The sequence below is a fragment of the Pseudochaenichthys georgianus genome, chromosome 14, assembly GCF_902827115.2.
Source record: "Pseudochaenichthys georgianus chromosome 14, fPseGeo1.2, whole genome shotgun sequence".
Lineage (NCBI taxonomy): Eukaryota > Metazoa > Chordata > Actinopteri > Perciformes > Channichthyidae > Pseudochaenichthys > Pseudochaenichthys georgianus.
Genome location: NC_047516.1, coordinates 27,070,941 through 27,083,809, shown reverse-complemented (window position 1 = coordinate 27,083,809; position 12,869 = coordinate 27,070,941). Strand labels below are relative to the sequence as shown.

The 12,869-nt window shown below is 43.1% G+C and overlaps 1 protein-coding gene across 2 annotated transcripts in view; it reads right to left on the bottom strand.

Annotated features, from left to right (window-relative positions):
- The window catches only part of srrm3 (serine/arginine repetitive matrix 3), an 81,837-nt gene that overhangs the window by 20,834 nt on the left and 48,134 nt on the right, over positions 1-12,869 (bottom strand). For both annotated transcript variants that reach the window (XM_034098336.2, XM_034098337.2), the window contains exon 3: positions 7,058-7,159. In XM_034098336.2, the coding sequence (XP_033954227.1) occupies positions 7,058-7,159 (102 nt within the window). The remainder of the gene's footprint in view (positions 1-7,057; positions 7,160-12,869) is intronic.

Genomic DNA, 12,869 nt, shown 5'->3' with positions numbered 1-12,869 from the left:
GTATAGAGAAAGAAGTTGACAAAGCATGAAGAGTGTGTCTCTAGTTAGGACATCAAACACACACTCGGCACACGGTGCAGAGACAGTTTCACTTCTGAAGAGAGGAAGGTTGGTGAAGAAAAAACAACGGCTGTGTTTGAAATCGCAATATTATGTACTGCATACACACATAGTCACACGTAGTGACGTACTACATACTGCATACAAAATATAGTTCTGTTTTGTGTCCGTAATTCCGTATATAGTAAAGTATGCAGCTACAAATGTGTCTCTTCAGGGATGGAAAGGAACCCCAGGGCAAAGATGGGAGGAACATTGATTTTACAATTTTTGTTACTGTCCACCAATAGTGTAATATAGGCTTATAAGTACATTTAAACTTCAGAATGTTCCCACTTTTTGATAAGTTCAATGTTGGTAGTGTAGGCTACAGCTGAATCCCATTACTTGCATTTACAAATCGGTTATCTTTTAAACCCATAAATACTATCATTTGCATGAATAGTATGCAAGAATGCAATTTCAATCCCAGTCAGAGTAAGTGTGAAGAAACTAGAAGGAGAGTGTGTAAGGATTTGAGTGGGGCACAGGCCTGATGGCTCGTTAGGAGAGGATGAGCAACACAACCCCTAATTGGCTGAGCCCCACTGGGCAGAGCAGGGATTCAAAGCACCAGCGAAATAAACCTCACTGCCCAATGACAGCCATCCAGAGCACTGCAAATCACCCACGCACAGATACACACACACACACGCAAACACTCGATGATAATGTGATGGATATTCTTGAATAACATTATTATTGTTAATCAAAAAAACGAACCAATTAGGGAGAGAAGTAAACAAGTGTAGGCAGTGTGGTTGTGACTCAGTTCACATGATAATTTACATTGTAATAAGGTTTGGAAGTCTTTTGTGAAACACTGTGTGAGTCGATATAGAACAGATGACACTTCAGATTAAGGGAGAACATCAAACCATTACAAATTCAAAGAGCTGAAAAATCGAACATCGAAGAACAAGGTGAGAGATGAGAGGAGCTGCCAAAGAAGCAGCTTTTGTGATTTATAAATGATCTTTGCCCTGGGTTTTGCCTGCCAGGCTTGACCCCTTTGATGAGTGAAGGTTGTAGCTGCAGCTGTAGAGGAAACAGGCCATCACTAGTACTCAGGGTAAAGTCATCTGCGCATTTTGTTAAACATCTATATAGTTCTTGAAAAAGATGGCAGAAATAAACATCAAACCAATGTTAAATATTAGATACGGCAGTAGAGTACACTACAGTGCTCTTTGTAGTGAATATGCACATTAAATATTTATATATCCAGTATGTGATTTCCAGAAATAGTTAGTGTTACGAAAATTCAGGAAATTGAACAGCATTAGATTTTTCTTGTTAATCCACTTTTCATTTGGAAAGAAAAGCCAGAAATGGTGTTTATACATCTACATGCAGGTTTGTTTTTGCCAACGACTAGTCCCTGTAGGGCTGAGAGTGAAGCAAAATGCCAAAAAGAGCAATTAGCAATATTTGGAAGTATCTAGTGGTCCCCGTGCTTAGTCATTAAAGATAAAACAACTAATTCCCCAGCCTGTCTCTAATCTCTCAAGTGTTGCCATGCTCCAATATGCTGAAGACATCTGCCCAGCTCCTGGTCCACACAGCCTCTCTGCTAGGCAGATGAGTCAGTGTCTCCGTGCTGGACAGTGGCCCGCTGAGGAGAGAGGCTCCCTAACAGTCACTGTCCCTGGGACGTGGCAGTGATGGACTACGGTCAGTCTGCAGCACAAAGTAGTGCCGCAAATTCATATCCCTACTCAGAGTCAGACAGCCACTCTGCCCCCGGAGGCCTGGATATATTTATTTTGCTGCAGAGAGTTATAGTGTGTTATCCTGGGAGGAGGTGGGTGGAGGTCGGATTGATTACTCTTCAGTGGGAGGGTGGGGCGACATTGAGTAGATTTATGGTTGTCATATTGAGATAAAGTATGACTGGCCAGGAGCTTTAAGCTTAGCTGATCAATTCTGAGATCCTCGAGGAAAAGCCTTGATGTTTTTGGTGCATCAAGTCAATACGTTTTTGATGAGAATGAAAGGATTTTCTGTTTGCTATTGAAGATATATCAGGCATTAGATCAGATATTGAATATCTATTGAAGTCCAGAGTGAGCTTCCCATGATCCTGCTGGCTTCGGACAGTCTCTGTGTAGAAACTTGATCGGCTTTACGCACTGCACTCCTTCTCTCGGCCCGTGTTCACATCCATTGTGCAGGAAATCAATGTGGGACATCAGTAAACAGAGTTAGGAGCTAGCTCATCTGCTTACTGCCGGCTGTTTACTGCTAGTGTGTTAGAGTATTAAGCTACAGCTGAAGGGCCTTAGCCTGTCAATATTAATATGCCCAGTGGAAGAGATCTGAATCAAACCTCCCAGCCAAGCACAACCAGACACCTTGGAGGCAGCTCTATATTTGAGAATGTGATGGAGCATTCTTTCCTTTAGTAAATCCACGCACATGTACTCTCTTTATATATCCATCTATTTTGCTTGAAGTCATGTAGCATTGGTTTGTACTTAAATGATGATGAGATTAACTGGTGCAGGTCACACAATACATATTCTGCATGAATATACAGAAATTGTTTAGGGAGATTAACATCATAGTTGCCCTAGTGGAGACATAAGGTATCACAAAAGTCATTTTGGGCAAAATGTTGTTTTAATATAATCAAAAATGTATTCAAGATATTTCACTAAAAACCAAAATGTCAACCTCCAGGTGGCACAGTGGATTTCCTCCTCTAAGGAACAGGATTGGTCAAACAGTCACAGAAATGTTCACGGCGGTGACACAAGCTAACCATCAATATGAGATGATACAGCTGGCTGTTTGGCCCCTCGTTGGGGTTCTCTCTTTATATGACCTTAATGTGGAGGATTGTGAATCTGCTTATTGCTGCAGGCAGTGAGTATCAGGGGGCCTGAAGCACAGCTTTGCCCTGAGGGCAACCCACGGGTGGATGAAGGCATGTTTCACATAATGCTCCTGAAGTAGGCAATTGACATGTGAAGTAACAATGGTGGGGCAGAGAGACAGAATACGTCAGAAAGTGTGTGTTTGTGTGTGAAGGCCTCAGGGAGTGTTGAGTGTGTGTGGGATAACAACCTCGTACATTACAACCTTCTCCAATTTTCCACATCAAGGCCTTTCTGACGAGGGAAGGTTGCAGAAATTGAGGCAAGCTCTGAAATCCTAAATGGACCTGACTCAGAAGTGCCCTTGAGGGTGAACTCAACTCATGCGAAAAAGCAAAACAAAGTACGCTCTCGGTATCCTCATAGTTGACTTTCTACTGGAAACAAATATGTAAAGGCTCCTTATTACAGTCCTCTACACCTCCCTCCTCCTCTGGGTGGACTGGTTAATGCCAGACACCGGCTGAAGTGCAGAGGATGGAGAAGCATTAGTCTAGTCAGTGAGACAGGAAGCATCAGCATCATTACCACCGTCATTAGTTCACACCCAGCCTCTCTAAATCATTACACCCACAGTATGCTGCAGGGACTGTTAGGGGACACCACACCTACGTCCTGCTGGCCTTTGGGGTATCTATGTGGGATTTGGATGGAGATTATACCCTCAACATTTATTTATGTTACTTTAATTCTCGCCTCACATGGGAACCTTGCCATCTCTCGCAAATTATGTTAGTTTAGTTAAGTGTTTTTGTCTAGTGATTTTCCCCTTTAATTTTGAATAGTAACCTTCCCTCTCGTTTCAGATACTCTGACCTCCCTTCCTTGTGTGTCTCCCACTCCTGTGATTGTCGACCCCGCCCCTGATTGTTTCCACCTGTTCCCCATGACCTGGTGTATTTATTGTCCTCGTCTCCCTTTGTCCTGTGCCAGTTCGTTTACCAGCGTATCATGCCAGAAAGAATCCCAAGCAGAGCTTTGAGCCACGTCTTGTCTAAGTATTCATATATTCATGCTCCTATTGTTTTTCCTCATTGAAGTGATTTTGTTTTGTAAGTGTTTTTTCCTCGTTAAGAGTGATTTCGTTTTCGTTTACCACTGTCGCTGAGCTTTGGTTTGAATAAAACCTTTTTTGTTAAAAACCTGTGTGAGTCGTGCATTTGAGTTCAACCCGTTTATTCAGTCGCAACAAACCTCCAGCATGCACTCAAAGCTAAGGGTTAGTGCTAAACAAATTGGCAATTATCACGGCAATCTTTGCCTCACTGGCTTCCAGCAGAGTTTAGAGTATACTTTAAAATGCTTCTGATTATTTTTAAAACATCAGGGTTTAACAATTCCCTTTTTTTATTATTTTTTTATAAATGACTGAAAAAGCCAAAGATCCAAATTATAATGTGTAGCGTTTCTGCAAACACAACCCGTATTCTTTTGGGCCAACCGCCTAAAGACATTGCTAAATGGCAGGCCATTTCTCATAACCGCTTTTAAAAATCTATTTTGGCTTGTATGGCTTTGTCTGGTTTTATTAGGATTCATTTAATATAATTAACTTATCATCAAGAATACAAAACTCTGGGTTTTCTAATAAATAAGTTGCAGAGAAACAAAGAGAATGAACGGCAAAAAGGAGGTAGATAATAAGGCATGCACAGAGGGCAGTGATTGTCAAAGTGGATTCTGTCAGGGAGATCACAAAATAAGTGGCTATAAATTACTTTAAAAAGTGCTTCATTTTTAGGAACATATGGGAACAATTTTCACCAATCAAACAAGCATCAGTTCTACCCATGAGCTTCGTGCCAAGATACACACCGATATGATTTTGACACACCAAGACCAATCCGTCATGAATCTTAGTATAAATGTCAGGTTGAGTCAAAATGGAAAAAAAAATATGACCTTCTATTTAAGTGCTATTAATAATAATAATAATAATAATAATAAATACATTTTATATAGCGCTTTTCTGAACCCAAAGACGCTTTACATTTGGGAGGGAGGGTAGACAAACAAAACAAAAACAAAGACAAACCAAAAAGAAACAAAACAGAAAAGCAGTCAGGAGGAAGTTGATTGAGAGGGGGGGGGGGGGCTTATGGATAGAGAGTTGAAGAGGTGGGTTTTGAGGCGGGACTGGAACAGGGTGAGGGACTCAGACTCACGGAGGTCTTGGGGGAGGGAGTTCCAGAGCTTCGGGGCTGCCACAGAGAAGGCTCTGTCCCCGAAGCTCCGGAGTTTGGCCTTGGGGATTGAAAGCAAACCAGCTGATGAGGATCTGAGGGACCGGGGTGGTTGGTAGAGGGTGAGGAGGTCAGTGAGGTAGGGGGGGGGGCAGATGGTGGAGGGCTTTGTAAGTGAGGACCAGGAGTTTGTAATGGATGCGGTGTGAAACGGGGAGCCAGTGGAGTTCTTTGAGGACCGGGGTGATATGATTCCGAATAAAATGTGTGTTCTGATTATAACTGTAAAACAGGTCTGAAGTATTTAGATGGAAACGTTTAGAATACAAATCCATGGCACATAACTAAGATTTAGACGCATTTAGTAAGCATACGATTTTTTTGTTCCCAGTAAAAAGGGCAGAAATATGACCTTGAAACGTACCACAACTTCATCATCATTACGGCCCCTACACACGGCGGCGTGCGTTGACTCTTCAACGCGTTCTGTCCATTCACTTTGAATACCAAGGATATACTTTGTGCGTTAGGATATCAACAAGCTACCAGTGCAATCTGTTTGTTCTGCGTCAAAGTAATCCATGTGCTTGTTGCCCGTGCCATGTGAATAGGGACTGTTACGGCCCCTACACACGCGGCGTGCTTTGCCGCTTCGACGCTTCTGCCCATTCACTTTGAATGGGGTGACGTCACGCCTCGCCAAACTGCATTGTGGGAGCAAAGCGGTGCTCGCTGCATAAGTAGAGCAATGTTCTAATTTTGCCAATCGAATCATATGCCAGTACAAGCTCGAGCCAATCAAACCACTGCTTGTGTGTCCGGGGCGGGAGATTCAGGTGATTGGTTGTTGGTCGAGCTTCAGACATGCCCGCCGGCAAGCGTCAGCGCACGCCGCCGTGTGTAGGCGCCGTGAGAGGCCAAAGCACCAGATGTGACAGAATGTGAACAAATAAGCTATAAACTACAAATACGGATGTGTAGATAATTTAATATTCCGTCATTCGTGGTTTACCTTTAATATTCCATCGTTCTTGGTTTAACCTTAATTCCTTGAGTTGTGCAGGGCAGCATTAAGCTTGACTGATGTTGCAGGTTATTGTGATCTTCATGAAGATTGGCACTTTCAAACCAAATCTATTCGTCTGTGGAACTCCTGCTACCATTGCATGCACAACCTTTCATTCCTAAAGAAAACCCTGGAGTGTGGCGCAATGTTTTTCTGACCTTTCATTTTGTATTGTGACCTCCTGTTTTACAATTTTACTATTCATTTCCATTCGTACAAAAATACTTTTGTCGTGCGGCTCTGTTTTACCTCCTGCACCTGTAAATTGTTGCACACATTATTGCAACAATAATCAGTGAAATATAAATATCAACTATATTATATTTTAAATATATGTTTTGATATCAGCAACACGGATCATGTGAGCAGACGTGTTTGTGTGTCATACTACCGATCAAGCTTACGTTTCTTCTGCTCATTTATGACAGTGTGGTGATGATTCTCTCAGGGTTGCAGTGATTCACCATTTTTAAAAAACCCATATTTTATTGACTTATACCGTTATTGCCTGCTGACTCGTCACTCCTGTAACTCGGGGATGAAAGTGATCAAACACTGCTTCAGTATGAAAAAGGAATTTTCAAGAAATCAGCAAAAACAGCCCTATGAATATCTTACAGGCCACATTTGGGCCACTGTGGCTTTAAATACAGTAAATAAATAAAAAATACTACTTGTATTATCCTTGCCCCATAAACTATACTTAACTTGTACTTTAGTGAAAGACCTAAATACATTACACCAAACAGATGTAAGCTTTGGTGTTGCATCCCTATGTTTGGTGTACCGATGGACATCACAGACAAGAAACCTGATATACAGTTACTTACACTGGTTGTGTGTGTGAGCCCTCTCTGGTGATAACGCCCTCCTTGTCCATCAGCATCTGTCTGAACGTGCTCACTTTCTGCCGGATCTCTTCTTCTGTGTACCTGGGGACGGAGGTAAAGACACGGCAGTTAGTGGAGGCACACATTCATCAGTAATCTGCAGTTTTGACTCCTGAAAGTAACGATGAATAAGAGCATTGACACTGGCTGAGCTATTGCACGTGAAGAAGCCATTTCATACCAGTTACCACACAGAGTACAACACATAGCAAAGACCTCTCTTGTCCTCTTTCCCAATACAACTCAAAAGGACACTCCCAAGTAAATTAGATATATTGTATATATATTCTGATGACTCACTGTCACCCTCTCCTGACGGGTTTCAAGTTCATGCACAGGCAGCATGTCATGTTTATTCTGTAAGCAAAGCGCTGAGTTGAGAGTAACCGCGGGGCATCGTGAGGAGCTTTCAGCTAGCTGACAGACAGAATACATGGCGACCACTGCAGAGGGACACGAAAGCAATTACTGTCTGTGCTACAATGTAGATGTATTCATATTCTCCGATTGAGAATATCTGGCTTTTTATTTCAGATATATTGTGGCTGTGAGTTGTTGCAACTGACAAGCATCAAAAGTAGTGTTATACTTTCATTTCATGGTGATATTATTTGGCGCTGTAGATAAATGAATCAAACTTTCACAGTAATAATTCATCCAGCCTGTCTGAACAAGTGCGACAGCGACAATGAAGTAGCTGCTGTCCCGTGCCATTCTTCAGACAGGGGATACATATGTGTGAAGTTGACAGCACATGCCCTCTTTAATACAGTCTACATTCCCTGGTGTATTCATACCATCTCCACACTCTGCTCTGTGGTAATGGCATGTAATGAGCTCGAGAGACGGAGGAACATGAAGGTGGAAAGGAGGACTGAGGAAGGGAGGGGGAAAGAGAAAGGATTCACAAAGCTGTGAAAGTGTTGCCGGGAGACCGACATCGCAGAGTAAGACTGACTGGAAGACTCAGACATAAAGTATCAAGTACAACAAGGAGTGACTGGGTTATGGCAGTATGTTCAGATTGAGGTTCACTAATTTGCCACAATAAAGAAGACATTATTGTGAGAGCGATCCAAGTCGTACAGGAAATGGAGGTGCTTTAGGTTTTAATTAGTAATTCAGTTTCTGTTGTGTGCACATTCATACGAGGCAAACATGAAGTGCTAACTTGGTATGCATTTAATCGTGCAAATTAGCAAACTGTAAATAAACATTGTATAACACATGAAATAACATGGTTCAATGGCAAAATTATTCTTCCTGTAAAAATCAAGCCTCCCAACGTCAATAATTATATAGATGCAAGCAGGAAAAACAGCCTGTTGTAGAGCCAGAACATACGCACACACACCCACATCACACAACTATGTCGGAAATTGCCAGTTGTTGGGCTGGAGGTGGCCAGTTGGAGGATTTTAACATCGTGCACAACCCCTACCCCTGCGGTAGCATTTATCCCTATTTGTGAATAGGGATCTATTTTAGTGCCTGACTCACGCTATGGAAAACAGCTCCAGAACTAAAGTGAACAAAAGTAGGTTGCGACACGTGCCTTTGTCCATGTACCGTACTTTTCGGACTATAAGCCACGACTTTTTTCCCCATTTTTTTTGTACAGCTAACGGCCACTAGGGAACCTCCTAAATATATGGATTTTACAGGTAAAATTAACCACCTTTAACGCTATGGGCTCTATGACCGGTCCGCGCCCGCCACCTTTAAGCGGCGGGCTCCAGCAGGAAAAGCTGGAGGCCGGAAAAGAGTGAGACAGATAGCGCGCCAAAGTAAAAGTGGAACTGAGAGACAGAACGAGAGAAAGACAGATGGACAATTTAGCTGCTGCGGCTTATATGCAGGTGCGCTTTATAGTCCGAAAAGTACGGTAGTTCATTTTCCTGTTTATTAGGTAATAACATCTGAAATGTGCGCTTCACTTGCATTAAGTGCTGGTGCAGAGGAGCCGTCAATCTCAGAGACTCACACGTTGCAGCAGATTCCTTTCCCCACTCATAGCAGGATACATTCTATAAATCGGATTGAAAAGTAACCTGGGGCTCATTTCAGTGTGGAAATGGCATTAGTTTGAGGAGTGTTTGCTATTCCCAGATAACATTTAGCAGCCCATACCATGTTTTCTGAGTTTGGTGCTATCAGCGTAATGGTGGTGCGGAGAATGAGATTAGCAGAAGTGCGATGGCGAGCTGAAATAGCTGGAAGATGGCCCAATAGACAAGAAGGAGCCGGCACCATCAGGTCCTGCTGTACGGCAATCTCTCTGCCCAGCAGCTGTCAACTCAGCACAATGGAGGCCACGAACACACACTTTATATTCATGGCTTTTCATGCACATCGCAGGAGCCATCGATGTACGTTAGCCGACTCTCAGCTGTCTGCTGTGTGTCAAGGAAGGGTGGACAATATGTTAAAATCATGAAAAAGGTTCCTGAATGAACAAACAGACGCCCTCGCCGTAGGACTTTCTTCTTCTCTTTGTGTTGAGGCAATGAGAGTGTCGGCACCCGCAGCTGACCGTGTTAACGTTAAATGAAAGGAAGGAGACACCTTGAAAGGAAGGAGACACGACCTGTTGTATCCCCTTCTTTCCCTGCCTTCCATTGAATTGCTGGAAACTGAAGTTCTGCACAGCTTCTCAGCATGAGTCTCGGCAGTGGGTTTTTCGGTCGGTCTAGCTCGTCGTGCACAGTGTGAAAGTTATTGCCCAGTAGTGAGGCTGCATCGATAAAGAGTCTGCTCAGAGTCAGGAGAATTCTCCACAGAGCAGTGAATGTCTGCAGGGAGGAACCGGGTGAATTGTGAGTCATCTCCAAAGACAGAATCTTTAGACAAAACAAGTCAGAGGAAAAACATCGCCAAACGTTTGAGTTGCATTCAAGGGAAGTTTGGCAGATATCCATGAAGAGCTCTGAATCAATATGCCTAGTTGGCCACACATGGATGTGTGTCAGTGTCTATTAGGATGGGCACAGTGAAACAACTCTTCTCTCCTCTGCGCGCTTAATGAGCACTTCGTGCAGCTGTAAAGGTAGCTGCTTTCTGTCGAGCCATCTGTTCTGCCCACACGGTGCAGAGGAGGCGCTGATTGGAGCGGTCACTCTCAGCTTCATAACAATTCATTCAAATGACAAATAATGTTAAAGGGATAAATATGATCACATATTGTATCCTCTGAGCTGTCGTGCCATTTATCAATCTAGATTATTTTGTTGCGAGTTGTCATGTGTCTTCTGCTTTCTCTCTAATATAATGGAACCAGATGGCACTTTTGGTTAATTTGAAAAAAAGCGATGTCTCTTTTCAAGATAATAATTAGACATTTTTGGAAGTATATTCATAGGTATTATTATTTTAGGCGCAGAAGAATGCTTACACATTCTAAATGCTGCATAGCACCACACTAGTTCACTTTACATCTCAGCTGATTACTGCACAAGTATTATTTTACCACAAGCCTTTAACCATGACTTCATGCATTTTTCTTAAGTAGGTGTATAAAAAAAAATCGGACTATGATTTCTAGAATTGTAAATGTATTGTTTTGCACAAGCAGAGTGCCATTAAACTCCATTACATTGGAGGAAAGGCAGACATCCCTTTGGCCCTTTTCTTCAACAATTGGCAACTCATACAATATAGATGAATAAATAGCACTACAGGTAAGAAGACAAAATATTCCCTCGCGTGTGTGTGTGTGTGTGTGTGTGTGTGTGTGTGTGTGTGTGTGTGTGTGTGTGTGTGTGTGTGTGTGTGTGTGTGTGTGTGTGTGTGTGTGTGTGTGTGTGTGTGTGTGTGTGTGTGTGTGTGTGTGTGTGTGTGTGTGTGTGTGTGTGTGTGTGTGTGTATGTGTGTGAGGTGGGACTATTCAGAGTAAGCCAAGTGGAATACAATGAAAACCATTCAGCCCAGACCCTCAGCCTGCAGCGTGAAGAGTCCCAGTGATTTGGGCAGAGACAGACAGGGTGCATCGATCAGAGGGAGGGGGGGCCACCCTATCCATGAAAAATCACCACCATTAAAGAAGTTGATTGGACTAATTAAAAAGATTTGAGCACCCACTGATTCCCCCCATTAACTCACGGTCCAGCAAAATGAATAGTTACTGATAGTCATTGATTTGAAGAGGAGGTACCTGTGTGTGTGTGTGTGTGTGTGTGTGTGTGTGTGTGTGTGTGTGTGTGTGTGTGTGTGTGTGTGTGTGTGTGTGTGTGTGTGTGTGTGTGTGTGTGTGTGTGTGTGTGTGTGTGTGTGTGTGTGTGTGTGTGTGTGTGTGTGTGTGTGTGTGTGTGTTCTCCCTCTGGCTGCCAGAGATGTTTCTGCGCTTCATGTCTGAAGAGCCTTATTTCACAAGTCGTCCCCAGGCGCTGCCGTACACCTACGAAACTCTGCAGCCATCAATCCTGCTGCAAAGAGTAAAGAGGAAAAGCGATGCCAATGTAGTTAGCAAGATTGAATGGCGCTGGGAACGTGGGAAGGCGGACCCGAACACCTCCACATTTCTATTTCAGTTTAGAATGACCCACCGATTTAGAGCGAAATAGCTTAACTCTCAAGTGGAGTGGCTTTTTTAATTGATGCTCTCTACTGCCATATATTGTGTGGTTGGATATCAGGTACTACAAAGACCAGGCAGAAAGAGAGCGAGGAAAGAGTATGCCTTTCTCTCACTATATAAAGCTGCCCTTTACACCTCGCCCACAGTAAGCAGATTAATGGTAGGAGCAGCACAAGCCGCCATTGACCCTCTTTCTGATTGCTCATCTTCTCTAAGAACTCCTGTAACAACAGCAATTGATGCTCTTTTGACCGGCATGGACCAACTATATTGGCTTTCGTCCCCCCGGTGACAATATATGAAATAGGTCGTTCTACCCTCCAATTTCCAGTCTAATAGGACACAGGCTTATCATCTTATGACACAGGCTTTGGCTTGCAGGAAAACCTCCATCAGAGCAGAGATAGTTATTTGCTCTGGCTTTTGAGGCTTTGAGAGCAGCTCTCTTAATAAGATTCCAGCTAGCCACGTCTCTTGCAATTCAAAACGTTGACTGCAGATGTTATTAAGGCAAAACCACAGCAGTAGCATCCAAAGTGGAGCAATTTAACTTCTGAGTACTACAATAAACCTCAGTATGTTCTGTCTTGGAATGAAATGCTTGTATTCCCTTTTGTACCTGTAAAAAGGCAACATCCTCTCCCTTCTGGTTTAAAAGCCCCTACTGTTAGCAGAACACATTGTGTCACGCATGCAAAACAGAAAGGCCAGGCACACACTTTCCTCTAGCGTGTGTCTGCGTGTGCAGGCATTAGGCAGATGGGGTTCATGTGTATAAAGACAGCCCCACGTAGCCTGCAGATCTGAGTGAGTGGCCCTGTGAAGAGAACTCATTAGAGCAGCTGGAAAAAGCCTCAGACACCACAGGAGTTTAAATCATGTGCAATCCTTATGCTTCAATTAGTTTGGAGAAAAGCAGCCCTGAAATAGAATCTGGACCTTTGTATGCAGAGCAGCTTTTGACCTTGAAATCTGTCAGTGAACTGTTTTATCGTATCACTCTCTTGATAAAAGACACTGCCCACCTTTAGTAGAAAGAAACACTTTGTTGTTGACGGAGCTTCAGAAATGTACTGTGCCATCTCCTCAAAGTAGTAGTAATAACGCCGTGTCACCCATTGATTCACAAGATACCATTTGAATGCCTCAAGAATCACATCTTGGGTTTTTGCCAACACC